General features: G+C 39.9%; 1 protein-coding gene across 1 annotated transcript; it reads left to right on the plus strand.

Moving 5' to 3' along the window:
- The first annotated feature begins 316 nt into the window (after nt 1-316).
- On the plus strand, nt 317-19,510 carry LOC109934586 (gastrin-releasing peptide). The gene is made up of 3 exons (XM_020533309.2): nt 317-608; nt 9,404-9,642; nt 19,222-19,510. The coding sequence occupies exons 1-3, from the start codon at nt 452-454 to the stop codon at nt 19,273-19,275; spliced, it is 450 nt and encodes a 149-aa protein (XP_020388898.1). The 5' UTR covers nt 317-451; the 3' UTR covers nt 19,276-19,510.
- The last annotated feature ends 303 nt before the right edge of the window (nt 19,511-19,813 follow it).

Raw genomic sequence — 19,813 nt, forward strand, 5'->3', positions numbered from 1 at the left:
CAAAACATTTGCGTTCTTCCACTGTGTCCTTTCAGCACTGTGGAAGAATTTGGGTCAATTTGCGAAAATAACAACAACTGTATCCCCCGTAGAAGGATGATGCCAACATATCCGGTGCTGGGAGATACTTCTCAGAGAATAAGTCACTCCAAAATAGAGATGGATGATAACGTGACCTTTGATTTATACTATTCGAAAATATTTACGTAGGCGATCGTCAGCTAGTTTAATTTTGTCAGCTCCCCATGATTTCGTCATAGTTTCATATAAATTGCACTCACTGTTGAAGGCAAGGGGCCATCTATTGGAAGTGAAGAGTCGGGGGTGGGGGGCGATAAAAGCTTCTTCTGAATCATTCCGGACGGTTTCAGTTCAGTCCCGGACAAGGGAGAGGGAGAGAGAGGGAAGGGAAGAGGGACAGGGAGGGAGTTACGTGTGCTGCTACTGTGAAATGGGGTCTGAATTTATTTTATGGAAACACCGTTTGCTCTTTTCGTTGATCCTTTTGAGTGTTGCATGTTCTAAGGTCCACTATGGGCTCGCAGCTCCAGTTGAAAATCACGGCACTTTGTCGAAGATGTTCCCCAGGGGCAGTCATTGGGCGGTGGGTGAGTATTCAATTGTAATGCTACAGCTGTTGCTGGACGGAGACGCGTGGAAATGTGCTCGAATCTTGACATTTAACCGTTCAGCCAGGAGACAGGCTGGACATTGAATGCCTCACTGTCTTCCCTGAAACCAAACGGTTCAGTGTTTGACCAGTCGTTTAAGATTTAAAGTATCTTTCTGCCTTGAATACTGGCGAAATTTGTAGCTAGATTGAACTCGTCACCTCGATCATATTACGAAACTGCAAAGCGCTGTTTTTTTTTTGAAATGAAGGCGTTTTATTTCCTTACCAGACGGGCGGCGCTTTATGCCGCGTGTGCTTTCACTACCCTGGAAACAACAGCGCTCTTTTATTTTGCGCACATGTAAACTAGTTTGCCTCCTCGTTGATCGTTAGGATGATTTCTTAAAAGATATGATTTCGGTGTCCGGTTAGAACAGAGCATTGAACCTGCAGGTAGATATTCTTAAACAGCCTGTCCAGATAGGGTTATGACACATGTCTGGGGCAATTGGGACTTGAACTTTCTGACCCAGAGATCGAGACACTGGCACTGCACTAGAAGAGCCTTGTTTACCGGAATGTCTTCTGCACTCGGTGTCCCGACCCGTTCAAAGGACTCAGCGCAGTAAGGAAACTCGGAAATAAACAAAAACCAAAATGCTCGAGAAACTCATATTTACAGCATTCGCAGTATTTTGCTTTTCCCGTGAAGAAAACTCGGAAAAGTCTTTAGTAGAAACCTCAATCTGGCCCGATACGAAGTAACCTGCAAAACGCAGCCTAAAGATACCAAGGTCCAAGAGGGCGCATGACCCTGTGATCTGTTGGACAACAGTCGGTGCTAAGTCTACCTCCTTCCTTTTCTCTCTAGTTTGCAATGAAACTAAAAGTTAGTTCAGAGTGATGAACACAGCAAGAAAAAGAGGCATAATCCAGAGTGAAACAAAGCCATTGTTTACTGTAGGCGAGCAGTTTACCATTATTCGCCCTCCTTAAATTTCTTTCCCTGTCCAGGAATTCCAGTTTGCAGTCAGAACTTTTAATGCCCCCGACAGCCGCTAGGTCGAACATCCCCCACATCTTAGGTAGTACGCGAGGAATTTCAGTAAAGCGAAAACGCAGGATAGATACAGGACCATTCAGACACGAGGAAATACCGACTGCGTTACAGTTCAAAAATAGCATATACTTTTAGGTTGGTAAGGTAGGATTTGCTAGTAAGAGAACTGGGGCTAAAAAATCGCCCGCCTATTAACACATTAGAAGCTTTCCGATTATACCGGTGAAAAAAAATAATCTTACAAGCTTTACTTTCAATTTCTGGCATTTAGACCACATTTCCAAAATCTGGAAGCCTGTCCGCAGAACAGTTCGAATTCTTAAGCATGCAATTATTGTAATACTGCTTTACCGGTCACATGAATCACAGATTTTGCATATTATCTCGTTTTTGTTGTAAAAAAAATCTGAACCTAAAAGACCGCCACATTACACTCCACGATCGCAAGGTTTTCTTTTGGCGAGCGTCTTGCGCCACCTTTTGTTTATGCTTGTAGTAACAATTCGATCTAAACCACAATGCAGGAGTCAGCACCGCGACTGAGGTCCTGCCCTGCCTGATTAGGCTCATCGTCAAAATAGGAACACTGCTGGAATGTACCCCCTTTTTGATTTCTCAATCAAACCGATATGTAAATTCTCTCGATAAATTGAGAATTGTGCCTCATGAGTTGTATTTCTATATTGTTGTCCATGTCAATGTGGACTGGATTAATGCCACACAAATTTACTGTGCTGAAAATGTGGTCCTCCTTATCTATAATCACGTAACAAAACAGATCAAGCCAGACATTACAGAAAATATAATGAAAATATAACGTTTTTAATTGAGCATTTTTCTGTTAGGTGCATCCATTTAAGTGCAACATTGGAACATTTATTCAATATGACAAGAAATATACACATTCTTATACAAGTGATGTGGTCTTATAGTTATAATTAACAGACCCTCAGGATATCAAAGCAAAAAGACCTAAGAAGGATGTCTTTTCTCACTGTGCCTCTGTGGCAGTTCCCCTTTAGTGTGTCTGTCAGCACATGGTTGTAGACCTTGGAATGTGCCAGTCTGTAATGTTCAGTCAAGGTAAACTCTTTGTACTGGAAGACCAGCAAGTTTTGAGCAAACCAAAGAGTGTCTTTTTCTCTGAATTGATGGTCTTCCAAGTGTATTCAAGATGTTTGTCTGAGTTTGTGCTCCTGTGAAATCCCAGATAGCACAGAATTTTGTATCATAGAAATGTTTTGCACAAACCACATCTCACTCTAGACCTTTATCGCAAAGGCACATTCCAGAAGGAGATGTGTGATATGTCTTCACAAGCTATCTCAAGGGCAGTGTATAGTGACTCAGAGAGCATGCATAAAAGATCTGACAGGTAGTGCTTTTCTCACCACCTGTACAGTGCTTGTTGGAAAGTTCTGGTGATAGGGTGTTCTGTCGAATGACTTTAAATGTCTCCTCAGGGCAGCATCTGACAGGGTCACACAAACATGCAAACTGTACAGGACTAGGCCATTCAACTCTTTGAGCCTGCTTCACTATTCAATATGATCATGGCTAATCTTCTACCTGACTACCAGCTTTGAGGATGTTACATTGCTGAATATTATATTTTTTATCCCCTCAACCAAAGCCACCAAAATAAATTAGTTAGCTATTTCTCTTGCTGTGATATTTAACATGTTTATCATGCTCTTGGACATAATAACATTTCAAAAGCAATTCATCAGCTGTGAAGCACTTTGGGTTTACCTGAAGATATGAAAGGCATTTTATAAATGTGTTTTATTTTCTTAAAAAGTCAATCGGGAACTTATAACAGACACACTGAATGCAGTAATGATACAGCTGACAACAAATGAACATGCTGACTATTGTTATCTTTACCATGTGTCATCTTGTCAGAAATTTTACAATGATTGTCAGAAGCCACTGCATTTGGGGTACACTTGTTTAAGTTCAACTATGAACTATAGTGTCAGACCAAAGAAATTTGACTCTAGAGCAGAATTGAAACAACACTTGGGACTGTTACTTGTTATTCATTCACTGGATGTAGGGGCCTCAGGCAATGCATAACCCTAGTTGCCCAGCAGGCAGTCAAGAATCTGGGTCTAGAGTCATATGTTGGCCAGACCAGGTTAGGATGATGGATTTCCTTCTCTAAAGGACATTTGTGAACCAGATAGGATTTTTTTTCCCTGACAATTGACAACTGCTGCAAGGTCATAGTTAGATTCTTAACTTCAGATTTGTTATTGTATTCAAATTCCACAATCTGACATGACAGGGTTTGAACCTAGATCCCCGGAACATTACCTCTGGATTAATAGTCTGATTCTCTCAAAGTAAACTTGCAGGTTGAGTCAGTAGTTAGGAAGGCAACTGCAACTTTGGCACATATTTTGACAGGACTTGAATATAAAAGCAGTGATGTACTTCTGAGGCTCTACAAGGCTCTGGTCAGGCCACATTTGGTGTATTGTGTGCAGTTTTGGGCCCCATATCTCAGGAAGGATGTACTAGCCCTGGAGTGGGTTCAGAGGAGCTTCACGAGAATGGTCCCGGAAATGAAAAGCTTAACATATGAGGAACATTTGAGGACTCTGAGTCTATACTCGATGGAGTTTAGAAGAATGGGGGGAGTGGGTGTCTAACTGAAACTTACCAAATACTGAATGGCCTGGACAGAGTGGATGTTGGGAAGATGTTTCCACTGGTAGGAGAGACTAGGACCTGAGGGCACAATCTTGGAGTAAAGGGAAGACCCTTTAGAATGGAGTTGAGGAGAAACTTCTTCAGCCAGGGAGTGGTGAATCTATGGAATTCACTGCCACAGAAGGCTATGGAGGCCAGGTCATTGAACACATTTAAGACGGAGATAGATAGGTTCTTGATTGTCAAGGGAATCAAGGGTTCCAGGGAGAAAGCGGGAGAATGGGGTTGAGAAACTTATCAGAGATAGTAGGAACTGCAGATGCTGGAGAATCTGAGATAACAATGTGTAGAGCTGGATGAACACAGCAGGCCAAGCAGCATCAGAGGAGCAGGAAAGCTGACGTTTCGGGCCTTCAGAGCCCGGGACCATTCTGAAGAAGGGTCTAGGCCCGAAACCCCTGCTGTGTTCATCCAGCGCTACACCTTGTTATCTGAGAAACTTATCAGCCAAGATTGAATGGCGAAGCAGACTCAATGGACTGAATGGCCTAATTTCTGCTCCTATGTCTTATCTAATAATGCCACTAGGTCATTGCCTCCCCAGTACTGATATTTGTAAATGCTTGGAGCTCAAGGTACACAATTTCAAATGTTCATAATTTACTCTAAAGGACCACCTACCATTAGAATCGATGCATGTATCAAGAAAGATGTTTCCCATTTCTTGAAAACCCTAGCTGGCTGCTTATAACTAGAATAAAATATAATTTACCTCACATGCAGAAGGAAGAATGATGTTAGAGACAAATCAGAACTGCTGAGAACTATGAATAAAAAGAGGCAATGCTGGAAATTTGCAGCAGGCAATTCAGCTGAAGAGTTACAGCAAAACATAAACCTTTCTTTCAATGCTGAGTGACTGCTGTGCATTTGAAGAAGTAAGACTGCTTTACATGTATATTGGAGATAAGGTTTACATTGTTTGTCTTCAGTAAGTTGTTGTCAGAGCCTGTCAGAGCTGTATCCAGTTCCGTCAGCAAGTAAAAGGAGTGATTGAATTGACTAAACACTGACATCCATGACACTGGATACTTAAGGAGTGGGTTAACTGGAGTCATCCACTTGACACTTCTGTCTGAAGTTGGTCGCTAGTGCTACATCCTTGTCTTTGCACTTATGAGCTGTTTCATTAAGTCTGCGGAGTCTCTTCCTCAGGTTAGTTGTTTGCTAATCGACCACTATTGATGTCTAGATGTGGGTGGACTTCAGAATTTTGATCTGATCTGAATCTGTTCCAGTGCTGCTATAATTCAGGTAACTACCCAACAATACATATAATTGCCTAGGTCTGTCCTGTCTGTAAAAAAACGGACAAATTAAATGGCCAATTACTGCTCCAGCAATTGACTCTCAGTGATCAACAAACTGGTGGAAGGTGTCATTGACAGTGCTATCAAGTGGCACTTACTCAACTACTCATTTAGCCTCATTTTGGGCCTGGTCCAAATATGGACAAAAATGTTGAATTCCAGAGGCGAGTTGTGAGTGCTTGCCTTTGATTTTGAGGCAGCATTTAACTTAATTTGGCATTAAGGAGCCTGAGCAAAATTGAAGTCACTGGCAACTGCAAGAAAATTCTGCACTGTTTGGAATCACACCTAGCAAAAAGAAAAGTGGTTGTGTATGTAGGAGTTGTATATCAGCCCTAGGACATTGCCACATGAGTTTCTCAGGGTAGTGTTATGAGCATTTTTATTTACTTTATCAGTGACTTACCCTTTAACAAGTTCAGAAGAGGGCATGTTTGGTGATTATTAGATAATGAATCAGCACCATTCCCAGCTCCTTAGATACTGCAGCAGCCATTATTTACATGCAATAAGACTTGGAAAGGATTCATGATACATGGAAAGTAACATTCAGACCACCCAAATTTAGGCAATAAGCATTTCAAAATAATGGAAATCGAACTATCTTGCCATGATATAAAACAGCAATGCAATCACTATCAACATTGCCATTGGCCAGGAATTTAACTGGATCAGCCAAATAAATAGTGACAGATTAGAAGCTGAGAATTCAGCAATAAATGCTGCAAATCTTGAATCCCCAATTCCTATCTACTGTTTACAAGGTACACTGATTTTTCCAGACTAATGCAACTCCAACAAGAGTCAAGAAGTTCAATACCATCCTATAAAATGAAACCACTTAATTGTCAGACCAACACCATCTTAAACATTTATTCCCTCCATAACTAGTGCACAGTGGCAGTAATGTCTACCATCTACAAGATGCACTGCAGCAACTAACCTTGGCTTCTTCAATAACTCCTTACAAATCTGTGAACTCTATCCCATAGAAAAATGAGACCAACAGGCACATTTAACAGCGCTTGCAAATTCCTCATCAAGTCACACAGCAGCTTGACTTGGAACTGTATTGCTGTACCCTCATTGTAAGTGAACTGAATCCAGGAACTCCCTCAATGACAGGGTATGCCTACACTACATAGACCGCATTAGGTCAATAAGGTAGCACACCATCATTTTCCAAGGGCAATTAGAGTTGGACAAAAATGTCAGTCCTATCAGAGACATTCACGTCTCATGAATTATGTTTTGATAAAAATTGAAATTTGGGTTTTTGGTATTCTTTTGGTCAACTTTTTGGGGGGAATTGGGTAATTACAATTCAAGAGCTATAAAGCTGCTGCAAATTGTCCTTTATAGGTATACAATGGAGTGATACATAGTTAGAAATTTAAAAATACTTATTCATTTTGTCGCTAATGGTGTTTAATTATTTTAGAGAACTCAAACTAAGGAGTTTCAGGATCCTCTTGACAGCATTGTCAACTGTTACTGTATGCCTCTTTTGACAATAAGGACATTAAGCTATCAGTAAAGGCTCATCATTCTTATAACACCAACTTGAATTTGATTTCTTTGGTGGGGCATGAAATGACTGCAATGTGTCTCAACAGCCAAATATCAACTGTGAAGGCTGACATGATGCCTTAAATTTTAAGTGCCTTCCATAAGGATCCTGGCCGTTTGAAAAACATTCCTGGCAATAACTGTTCCTGTTAAGGTGAAAGTCAAGGCTGGTAGGTGAAGAGAATACTGGATGACTAGAGAAATTGAGGTTTTGCTCAAGAAAAAGAGGAAAGCATATATCAGGTATAGATGGCAGAAATTAAATGATTCTTTAGAGTATAAAGGCAGTAGGAGTATACTTAAGAGGGAAATCAGGAGGGCAAAAACAGGACATGAGTTAGCTTTGGCAAATAGGGTTAAGGAGAATCCAAAGGGATTTTACAAATACTGAGCCTTTTGATACTCCACTGGCTACAATTTTCTGTTAGTTCACCAATTCACAGTATGTGAATTAGGGTGAAGGGCAAGATGGGTAGGTGTAGCGAATGCTGGATGACTTGAGAAATTGAGGTTTCGGTGAAGAAAATGGTGGAAGCATATGTCAGGTACAGGCAGCAGAGATCAAGTGATTCCCTAGAGAAGTATCAGGTATAGACGGCAGAAATTAAGTGATTCTCTAGAGTATAAAGGCAGTAGGAGTATACTTAAAAATGAAATCAGGAGGGCAAAAAGGGGACATAAGAATAGGGTTAAGGAGAATCCAAAGGGATACTACAAATATATTAAGGACAAAAAAGTAACTAGGGGGAGAATAGGGCCCGTTAAAGATCAGCAAGGCCACCTATGTGTGGAACTACAGGAGATGGAGAAGATACTAAATGGATATTTTGCATCAACATTCATTGTGGAGAAGAATATGGAAGATAGAGAATGTGGGGAAATAAACTTCTTGAATAATGTCCATATTACAGAGGAGGAGGTGCTGGACGTCTTAAAACGTATAAAGGTAGATAAGTTCCTGGAACCTGATCAGGTGTACCCTAGAACACTGTGGGAAGCAAGGGAAGTGATTGCTGGGCTCCTTGCTGTGATATTTGTATGATCGATAGCCACAGGCAAGGTGCCAGAAGACTGGAGGTTGCCAGTATTTAAGAAATGTGGTAAGGAAAAGCCAGGGAACTATAGACCGGTGAGTCTGACATCATTGGTGGGCACGTTATTGGAGGGAATCCTGAGGGACAGGATTTACATGTTTTTGGAAAGGCAAGGGCTGATTAGGGATAGTCAACATGGCTTTGTGCATGGGAATTCTTGTCTCACTAACTTAATTGAGATTTTTCATGAAGTAACAAAGAGGACTGATGTGGGCAGAGCAGTGGATGTGATCTATATGGACTTCAGTAAGACATTGAACAAGATTCCTCATGGTAAACTGGTTAGCAAGGTTAGATCACACAGAATAGAGGGAGAACCAGCGATTTGGATACAGAACTATCTCAAAGGTAGAAGACAGAGGGTGGTGGTAGTGGGTTGCTTTTCAGACTGGAGGCCTGTGACCCGTGGTGTGGCACAAGGATCAGTGCTGGGTCCACTGTTTTCGGTCATTTATATAAATAATTTGGATGTGAACACAGGAGGTATGGTTAGTAAAGTTGCAGATGACACCAAAATTGGAGGTGTAGTGGACAATGAAAAAGGCTACCTCAGACTGCAACGGGACCTTGATCAGATGGGCCAAAGAGCTGAGGAGTGGCAGATTTAGTTTACAAATATAAGTGGGCCCAGCACAAATCCCTGTGGAACACCACTGGTCACAGGCTTCCAGTCCAAAAAACAACGTTCCACCACCACACTTTGTCTCCTACTGTCAAGTTAATTTTGTATCCAATTGATAAGCTCTCCCTGAATCTCATATGATCTACCATGTGGAACCTTGTAAAAAGCTTTACTAAAGTTTTTGTTTTAACCACTCTGCCCTCGTCAATCTTTTCAGTTTTGCTGGTCTCATATCCTGTGAATGAATAAAACAAAATATTAGTGCAGACATATTCTATGTTTGCAGCTGCTTCTGGTGGAGGATCTTTTTCAAAGAGCCATTGAAGCCAAAGTAATTCTAATTAAAGCAATCCCACCTATCATGCTTATATAGTACTGTATTTCAATTTTAGTGAAAATCTTCTTGATTCTTTTAAGGTCATTTGATGGGGAAGAAAAGTATTGACGATGGCCTTTATGGCTATGCCAGCAGTGACAACATGGCTCTGTCAGAAAATGCCAAGCAGAGAGAAGATAACTTGCAATGGGCTGAGTTGGCTAAGGATTTCTTACGTTTGTGGGAAGGAGTGACATCCAGAAGGATTCAGCCAACAAAGGAATACTTTCCAGTATTTAACAAAAAACCATGGCAGACAACGGACAATGACATCCAAGAGGCAAGTATACAAAGCCCACTTTGTAATAAGCAGAGAAAACTCTCCTAAGGGATTGCGAATGTGTAACTAATTATAAAGAGCAAAAATATCAGTATTTTAATCCCTGATAATTGGGGAACTCACCTAGAATCTTGGTTCATGATTACTCTGCATTAACTCTAGCTGGAAAGTTTAGGTAGAAGTATAACCTGATTGGAATGATGCTCCTTATTTGGGAATAGCAGAATAGCAACACCAGTATGTAGTTTAAACACAGAAGGTGTTTATTTTGTTGGGTACTGGAAACGGAACAAAGTCTATGGAAATATATGCTTCCATTTGGAAGGCAATGGAGAATATTGGAGGAAGAGGATCAATTTTGATTTAGATGCTGTAGGACAGAATTTCCTCTGATGTGCTGTATCAAAGTTATAGCTGTGCAATGTATAACAACAGCAGCTAAAAACAATTTGCATTTATGTAATTACTTCAATGTAGTAAGACGTCTCAAGAAGCTTCAAAGGAGCAATAGCAATTTGATACAAAGGTATGTAAGCAAATATTTAGACAGATGACCAAAAGGTCCGTCAAAGAAGTTGGTTTTGAGAAGTATGGCAAGGAGACAAAAATAGAGAGGCAGAAAGATTTAGGACAGGAATTCCAGAGTTTAGGCTTCAGACAGCTGCATTCATGGCTGCCAACAGTAGGGTGATTAACGTCAGGGATGTACAAGAATCAAAGGAGGGCTGAAATTGCACAGGTAAGCAAGGCTGCCACTGTTTAGAAGGAGAGAGAGGGGCAAAGCCATTTCAGCTGGGAAAAAAAGGGAATAATCAATCTTCAACAGTAACCTTCAACAGTATGAAGCTTCAATGGGACTAAGTACTATTCCCCTGCTAGTTTAAGAAAATGACTGAATTTTTTTTATGAATCACAGAGTATGTAATATATGTCAGGAGCTTCTGGTACAATAATACACTCTTAAAATAGGAAGAATATTGATAAGAAAAGACATTGGAAACAATGGCTTTTGTGTGCTGCCCTACAGTGGAAAATCGGTGGAACTGTTTACATGGTTTTACTGGTGCCTCTACTAAACTTGACAAGGTTACAGTGGAATGGAAGAGAATCCGTGCAGAAATTGTATGCCTAAGTATTTAAATTATTAAGCGCAAACATAAAAGTCTTTGTGGCTGAAATTCCTGGGTGATATGTTGCAATTAAGTCCCGTATAAAATGTCATTTCAAATCTAACAGAATGTGTGAGGACAGGTTTAAAACCCATGTCTCCCCGTCTGAAGTCATGGCTGACAGTGTCGGATGGAGGAAAATTAGGGATGCACAAAAGATCAGAATTGAAGAATTGCTGAAATTCTGAAGATGAATAAGGTTGCCAGAGCTTGGAGGGGCTATGCTGAGAATTCTAACCAATGTGTTTTGTTTAAAGTTTGTTAAAAAATTTTCATGAAATATAATAATCACTGGTAAGATCAGCATTTGTTGCTCATCCCTAACTGTCCTTGAGGAAGTGATAGGGCACCATAGTCTGCATGGTATGTGTAAACCCTCAGAGCTGGTGAGTTTTCAAAAGAATTCTCAGCTGCTGATGGATGACGACAATTCTTTCTAAGTCCTCAAGATTCACTGGACAAAAATAATTGATCCCTCTTGAGACTAACTGTATTGTTTTCATTGAATGGATGCACGCAGAAGGAGACCATTTGATCCCACATATCCATGCCAGTTCCATGCAAATGCCCTTTCCCTGTAGCCCTGTGTTCTTTTTCCTCCTTGATGACTAGAATTCCTTTTTAAAACTACAAATGAATCTATGTCCACCAAACTCTCAGACTGTAATTTCCAGATCCTAACCACTCACTGTCTGAAAAAAATCCTTTCATGCTGCCTTTGTTTCTTTTCCCATTTGACCTAAATTGGTGCCCATTAGTTCTCAACACTTCTGCCAATCTAGCCTTCAAATCTTCTCTAAAGTGTGGCTTCCAGAATCACGCACAATGCTCTGGTTGAGGCTGGACCAATATTTTATGAAGGCTTACCATTGCTTCTTGGGATTTGTCCTCTATGCCTTTATTTATAAAAACCCAGGATCCCATATGTTTTATTGAGAAGTATTTAATCAGCCTGCTCTGCCAAATTCATGGATTTTTTATATATAGGTCAAAGTACCTCTGGTCCTGATTGCATTTTGGAAATTTGCCTTCATTCTGTAATGCCTAATCTTACTCTTCTTAGCAAAGAGCAACATTTCACGCTTCTCACATTAAACCTCATCTGCCATTTGTCCATCTATTCTACCACTCTGTTTATGTCCTATTGAAGTCTATTGATATCATCCTAGCTCTGCGTCATCTCAAAATTTAAAACTGTGCCCTCAAAAGAGAATTGGGAGGTGAAGCCCCAAGTATCCACATTTTCCACAATTTCTTACCTTAGTACCCTCAGATGCATTTTTACCCCCTCCCCAGTCCTGATGAAGGGTGTAAACCTGAAACATCGACTTTCCTGGTCCTCTGATGCTGCCTGACCTGCTGTGTTCTTCCAGCTCCACACTGTATTATCTGATTCCATAATGTATGAACTTTAAGTGCAACCATTCGGGCTAATTTTTTAAAATCAATTTTTATTCCATCCAGGGTCAACTACATCCTTTCTAGCTTTATAGTAATTTATCTTTACTTGCTCTTTCTAACGGCAAAAGAAGCACCTTGGCCCCCTCAAATCATACTTCTTCACTTGTTTAATAATGGCGGTAGATCTTTCAGCCCCTATCCACCATTTAGTAGAACATAGAACATAGAACATTACAGCGCAGTACAGGCCCTTCGGCCCTCGATGTTGCGCCGACCTGTGAAACCAATCTGAAGCCCATCTAAACTAAACTATTCCATTATCATCCATACGTTTATCCAATGACCATTTAAATGCCCTTAAAGTGGGCGAGTCTACTATTTTTGCAGGCAGGGCATTCCACGCCCTTACTACTCTCTGAGTAAAGAACCTACCTCTGACATCTGTCCTATATCTATCACCCCTCAATTTAAAGCTATGTCCCCTCGTGCTAGCCATCACCATCCGAGGAAAAAGGCTCCCACTGTCCACCCTATCTAATCCTCTGATGATCTTGTATGTCTCTATCAAGTCACCTCTTAACCTTCTTCTCTCTAACGAAAACAGCCTCAAGACCCTCAGCCTTTCCTCATAAGACCTTCCCTCCATACCAGGCAACATCCTGGTAAATCTCCTCTGCACCCTTTCCAATGTTTCCACATCCTTCCTATAATGCGGTGACCAGAACTGTACGCAATACTCCAAGTGCGGCCGCACCAGAGTTTTGTACAGCTGCAACATGACCTCATGGCTCCGAAACTCAATCCCTCTACCAATAAAACCTAACATACTGTACGCCTTCTTAACAACGCTATCAACCTGGGTGGCAACTTTCAGTGATCTATGCACTTGGACAGCGAGATCTTTCTGCTCATCCACACTACCAAGAATCTTACCATTAGCCCAGTACTCTGTATTCCTGTTATTCCTTCCAAAGTGAATCACCTCACACTTTTCCGCATTAAACTCCATTTGCCACCTCTCAGCCCAGCTCTGCAGCTTATCTATGTCCCTCTGTAACCTGCAACATCCTTCCGCACTATCCACAACTCCACCAACTTTGGTGTCATCCGCAAATTTACTAACCCATCCTTCTACGCCCTCATCCAGGTCATTTATAAAAATGACAAACAGCAGTGGCCCCAAAACAGATCCTTGAGGTACACCACTAGTAACTGAACTCCAGGATGAACATTTCCCATCAACCACCACCCTCTGTCTTCTTACAGCTAGCCAATTTCTGATCCAAACCGCTAAATCACCCTCAATCCCATGCCTCCGTATTTTCTGCAATAGCCTACCATGGGGAACCTTATCAAACGCTTTACTGAAATCCAAATACACCACATCAACCGCTTTACCCTCATCCACCTGTTTGGTCACCTTCTCGAAGAACTCAATAAGGTTTGTGAGGCACGACCTACCCTTCACAAAACCGTGTTGACTATCCCTAATCAAATTATTCCTTTCTAGATGATTATAAATCCTATCTCTTATAATCCTTTCCAACACTTTACCCACAACCGAAGTAAGGCTGAAGTAATATCATGGCCAATCTGACTACAGCCTCAATTCAACTTTCTTATCTGTTCCCTATAACCCTTGACTCCCTTATTGATCAAAATCTACCTAACTCAACCTTGAACATATTCAATCATTCAACCTCCTCTGCTGTGTGGGGAAGAGAATTCCATAGACTAACAATCCTCTGAGAGAGAATAAAAATTTTCTTTATAGTCTTAAATGGGAGACTACAATCTTTTTAAACTGTGTCCCCTATTTCTAAACTCTCCAACAAGGGAAGCATCCTCTCAGCATACACACTATCAAACCCTTAGGACCTCATATGCTTCAATAGGATCATCTCTCATTCTTCTAAGCTTCAGTGAGCATAGATATAGCCTGTTCAAAATTTCCTCATGAGATAGCACCTTCATCATAGGGATCGGGATAAGAATTTTCTCTGAACTTCTTCTAATTCTGTTATAGCCTAGATTAAGTAAATAGATCAAAACAGCACTCCAGATACAGGCTCACTAAGACCCTGCACAAATACAGTAAAACTTCCCTGCTTTTATATTCCATGCTCCTTGCAATAAATGCTAACATTCCATTTGTGCTCCAAATCACTTGCTGCATCTACAAACCAACCTTTTGTGATTCAAGCACCTGAACACCCAAATCACTCTATACCACAGAATTCTGCAATTTCTCTCCATCCAGACAATATTTCTGTCTGGCCCTACATTTTCATTCTTCCTGCCAAAGCAGACAAGTTCACATTTTCCTACATTATACTTCATCTGTCAATTTATGCCCTTTCACTTAACCTACCTAAATCCCTTCATAGTCTGTTAATTCCTCTGGAAACTTAATTTTCTATCAATCTTCATGTCACAAACAAAATTAGTAACCATACATTCACCCAAGTCCGTGATGTACATTATAAATAGTTGAATCACCAGTGCTGATCCTGTGGCTCGTCAGCCTGAAAAAGACTCATTTATCCTTAAGTGTCTCCTTCCTTTTAGAATTAGAATTAGAATTAGGTTTCATCGCTACTTGTTCGCAAGTACAGGGATACAGGGATACACTGAAAAGTGAAAAAGTCGCCATTCCCGATGCCACCTTAGGTACAAAATCTTAGGTACAAAATGGAAAAATAAAGAAATAAAGTTAGAAGTTCAACTTATATTCAACATTACAGTCTGTCTCTAACCATGGGTTACCAAACCATCTGTTCAAATTAATATTTTATACCTACGTCATGAGCTTTTATTTTGTGTGGTAACCCTTGATATATATTTCTAGCTGACTTATTGTTATACTTTTAGCTCTCCCTCCTTAATTTCTTTTAGTCATTCTTCACTGATTTCTGAACCTTGCCCAATTACCTGACCCATCATTGATTGAGCTTTGCAGCTTTCCATGTTTTTCTTTCAATTTGATGCCATCTTTAGTTAATCACAGTTGGTGCATTCTTCAGAAAGAGTTTTTCTTTCTCAATGCAATATACCTTTGATGACAGTTTCAGAATATCTCCTGAAATGTTGGCTGTAGTTCCTCTACCCTCCTGCTTTATAACCTATCTTCCCTATTTACTCATATCCTTAGAATGGTAGTCGATTAAGTATAAGATATTAGTCTTTGACCCACTCCTCTCACCCTCAGACTGAATGTCAAACTCTAACATGTTATGGGCACTGTCACCAAGAGGCTCTGTTACTGTGGAATTATTAGTTAATCTTATCCCATTGCACATGGCCAGATCTAAAATAACACAATCTCTGGTTGGAACTAAAATGTATTTATAATAAGATGTTGTCTTCACTACTCTCTAAGAACTCATTCTCTAGGTGACCTTTGCCAATCTGATTTGTCAAATCATTCATGTTTATTGCAGTATTTTTCTTACTAGCCCTCATTATTTCTTCATGTATACACTTCCTACAGTGTAGCTACTGTTGGAGGCCAAGAAAGTACTTCACAAATGCCCTCTTATCTTTGCTATTTCTAATCTTTACGCAAACTGATTCCAGGATGATTCAAGTAATAACTATCCCAACAGCGCACTGCAGACTATCTCAGTACTGATGCCAGGGCTGCATGTGTCAAAACCCATTTATCCCACACCTAGCTTTGAACCGTGCATTAAATTCTCTAATCTTATTGATCCCATGGTCAGACAACAATCCAGAGATTATACCTGCTATGGTGCTGCTTTCTAATTTAGCTTTTAGCTGCTCATAATTCACAAGCAGAACCTCTGTCTTAATCCTGTCATTGGTGACTGCAATGACTGATAATGTGATGAATGATAGAGACTTGCTGCTTCTACCTTTCTGCAGAAGCTATCCCTCAGAATATTGCAGACTGACTTTGGCTTTGAGTTTCAGTGGCCCTTTTTGGAAAAGCTACAACCCACTCCTAAAATGGTTCAATACTAGTAAAATTTCTATATCAATGTCAATGTGAATGACTTGGGTCTTGTGTTGCAATAGAAATGCTAATTAGCTTTCTTGAGGCCACCTCCCTAACTCCATATACTTAGGGTTGGGGACTTTAAAGAGTAGCTGTATAGCTCTGACTGAGCTGACCAAGTCATAAAGGACATAACTGCAAGATGGGACCTATGGCTGGTGATGCAACTTCAGGAATTCCTCGAGGTAGTGGACTAAACCCAAACATCTTGAGTTGTTTTACCAATGCTGTTCCCTCCATGTTCATTGATGTTCGCACAGTGCTCTGCACCATTCATGACTCCTGATATTGGAGCTATCTGTGGCCATATGCAGCAAGATCTGGACAATATCCAGGTTTAAACGGTTAGTGTAATTCACGGTGCTTGGTACTGTTTAGTAAGTGGTGTCTGAGCACAGAATTTTTTCTAATATTGGGCAGTACATTCTGAGTTTTACAAACCGAAACAGGCTGAGTACGGCCATTTTTTGTCAGTTGCAAGCAGCCAAAGGAGCATGCTCTTTCACACAATCTATCAGTCACTAGGCAAAGAGTGTAAATAGCAAGGTCTTTTCAACTTAATGGCAGCTTCCTGTTTGGTAGAGAACACAACTTTTGTTGTGAAGAGCCTGGCTTCATCTTGCTCAATTTTTTTTTGAGATGCTATTTGAGGTGGACTGGGCACTTCTCAGGAAAACATTCGTCGCCTTAGACCCATTCATGAGTTTGCGTGAATTTCAGCGAGCAACGATTTGTTTGGGTCATTAGTATTCTGCAGGATACATTTTATATGAACTACATTGGTATGAAGCGTACACTGGGACCAAATGGCTCAGGCTTAATTGCAATGTTTGCTGCTGCTAAGGTCAATTTTATAGCACGCAAAAGTGTAAGAATCCTACTGAGTATAATGACCAGCAAAGGTAGGCTTTCAGTAGACTGTATTGGACAACCCATTTCAGATGTCTCAACGAGCACAATAACAAAAGAGAGCTTGTTAGACTGCTTCATTTCAAAGATGAACTCACGTTTGTGTTGAAGCCCATCATGGCAACCTGGATGCATTACTTTTATCTGAATCTATATTCATTGATATCATGAACTCAACAACTCATGCATTAAAATTCAGCTTTAACAACACTATGATTAAGCCCAAATAAATGCTGTTGCAATTTGATCTCCTCTAGGTATAGCTCTTGTTAACAATTTTGTTGGTTTCTATAAGAAACAGATCCTAAATGGAGTGATCCCAAACCTCTTACCCCTTGCATTTTTTCAAGGCGTAGATGATGTATTTTTTATACTTGAATCTGCAGCGACATGTCAGAATTTCCTTACACCCCTCACTTGGCTTTATCTAGCATGCAACATCTTGACAGCAGTGAAAAATCAAAGGAAAATACTTGTGTCACTCTACTGTGTATTTCTGATCTAAATGATTACTAAATTTCTGAGTTAACTTTACAAACCACTATAGCTCTCTTTTATTTCGAATAAGAGCATGTATGATAAGAAAAATGTTTTCAGTTTTTCTGCAGCGCAGACATTAACCATTGGTTGGTGCTATAGGATGAATTTAATCTCTTGTGCAGTTGTATTTTTACTTTGAGCTCCGTTATTTTTCAGTATTTTTATTTGTATTGTAAACCATCTTTTCTCTTTTTCCTATCTGGGCAGCTCCCCCCATCTTAGTTTTGCCAGTTTCAAATACATTATCCTCTCATTTAGCATTTACATTTTGCCCACTAACCACCACCCTTTAATTAATGCTCCTTGTCCCATTCCAGATCCTTGCGACTGACATTGCTGTCTGGAGGACTGGCTTCAGATTTGACCATGTCTCTTCTCAAACCATTTCTATTTACAGACGTGTTGTCATGGTGTGAAAGCCATTTGTCTAATAATGATGGTAGGCACCAACAGTAACAACTTACATTCATGTAGCACCTTTATCATAATAAAATACCCCAAGGCCCTCCATGGCGCTCAATAGAACAAAGTATAACACTGAGTATCAGTAAGAAATATCAGGAAAAAGGACCCAAAGTTTGGTCTAAGAGGCAGATTTTATGGAACCCCTTAAAGGAGGAAAGTAAGGTGGAGAGACTGAGAGGTGCAGGAATGGATTTCCAAATCTTAAGGCCCAGACAGCTTAAGGAGCTGTTACCAATGGTAAATTAATCAAAATTGAGGATGCCCAAGTGTTTAGAAAAAGATGTAGGTCCAAATGAAATATAACAGATGCTGGAAATTTTTAAATTGTTGTGTTTAGTTCATTTGTATGAATCCATTGTCTTCTTCTTCTGGTAATCCTCGAAGTGAAGAGGATTCTTATCATGGAATACAGCCTGTGGCAAGAAGTCGTGGAGGCTGTTTTGCGCTTCAGGTACTACAGGGTTCTGGTTGACCAGGAAACTTTCTTGTTTTTACCACCATCCATAGGCATAATGGAAGGATTTTCAAGTTGATAATCAACCTGTTTGGCTACATCACAAACGGAATCCATTGTACAACTGTAGTACATAGGAGACATACATAAGCACATTGATTTCTTGGCATCAACATATGTTTAAGGATTAAAGGAATTAGGAATCCTTCTGGTTTTAAGTTATTTAGTATTGTGAGAGCTATTCAATTTTTTTGAATTAAAAAGGTAATCTTTTCATTAAATTTTCTTTTCTATATTCAATCAGGATTCAGGTTATGAAATTGGTTCGCTGCTTTTTTGTGGTAATTGTGTAAATTTCCTGTTTGGCCAGGAGGTGGAGTGATTCGCTTTGAGAAGAATTTGATCTCATCCATTTTTCTTCTTTCAGAGATTTGCAAAGGGCTAATGTGTTACTGAAGGCCACAGAAGAGTTTGACTTTGGTCTTTTTGCCTTTTTTGTGACAATAGCAACTGAATAATAAGATAATAAGATATTCACCTTGTTGCTTTTAAACAGTTCTCAGTTAATTAAATGATTACAAATACAAGGTTTTTGCTAATTGACAATGTTTCTTCTTTGACAGATCATGGATTATCTTCTGCAATTGACTAGCCTGAAGGCTGAAACCCCAAGTTGAATACATTATATCAATCCTGCCAGAAATAAATCTAAAGAGACTATTATGTTCTTTTCTCCAAGTGTTTAGCTGTACCAAATTCTGGATAAAATTGCTTTTGTTTTAAAATAACTGAATGTTCTTGTACCTCTGAACATTAACTAAATGATTTTCACGCAGCAGATTATGCTTTGATGTTTTTAATGTAAATAAGCATTGTTAGGGAAGGTCTTCCAATATAAAGATCATAACTTTACTATTTTGGTGTCTTATAATCATTTGGTTTGCAGCTACATTATGAATTCAAAGAATAAACTCTTAACCATATCATGTAAGTTTCTATAGTTAAAGTAACTAAAGCCATTTAGAATTGGATGATAAGCAATGACATCTGAATTCATGCATGCACACTCTGAATGTGAACCATCAGTTTACCATCACTGATTTCCCCACGCGCGTTGTAGATAATTACTGATATTTTCATTTTATGCAAAAGGAGGAATAATGGATTACTTAATTCTTTAGAATTGATTGTCATCTCTCCGGCTGGAGCTGGAAT

The sequence above is a fragment of the Rhincodon typus genome, chromosome 1 (assembly GCF_021869965.1).
Source record: "Rhincodon typus isolate 14 chromosome 1, sRhiTyp1.1, whole genome shotgun sequence".
Lineage (NCBI taxonomy): Eukaryota > Metazoa > Chordata > Chondrichthyes > Orectolobiformes > Rhincodontidae > Rhincodon > Rhincodon typus.

Coding starts and splice junctions, on each gene's coding strand:
- LOC109934586 (XM_020533309.2), top strand. CDS start 452: ATGGGGTCTGAATTTATTTTATGGAAACACCGTTTGCTCTTTTCGTTG. Junction 609..9,403: donor GGGCAGTCATTGGGCGGTGG/GTGAGTATTCAA, acceptor GATTCTTTTAAG/GTCATTTGATGGGGAAGAAA. Junction 9,643..19,221: donor CGGACAATGACATCCAAGAG/GCAAGTATACAA, acceptor CTTCTTTGACAG/ATCATGGATTATCTTCTGCA.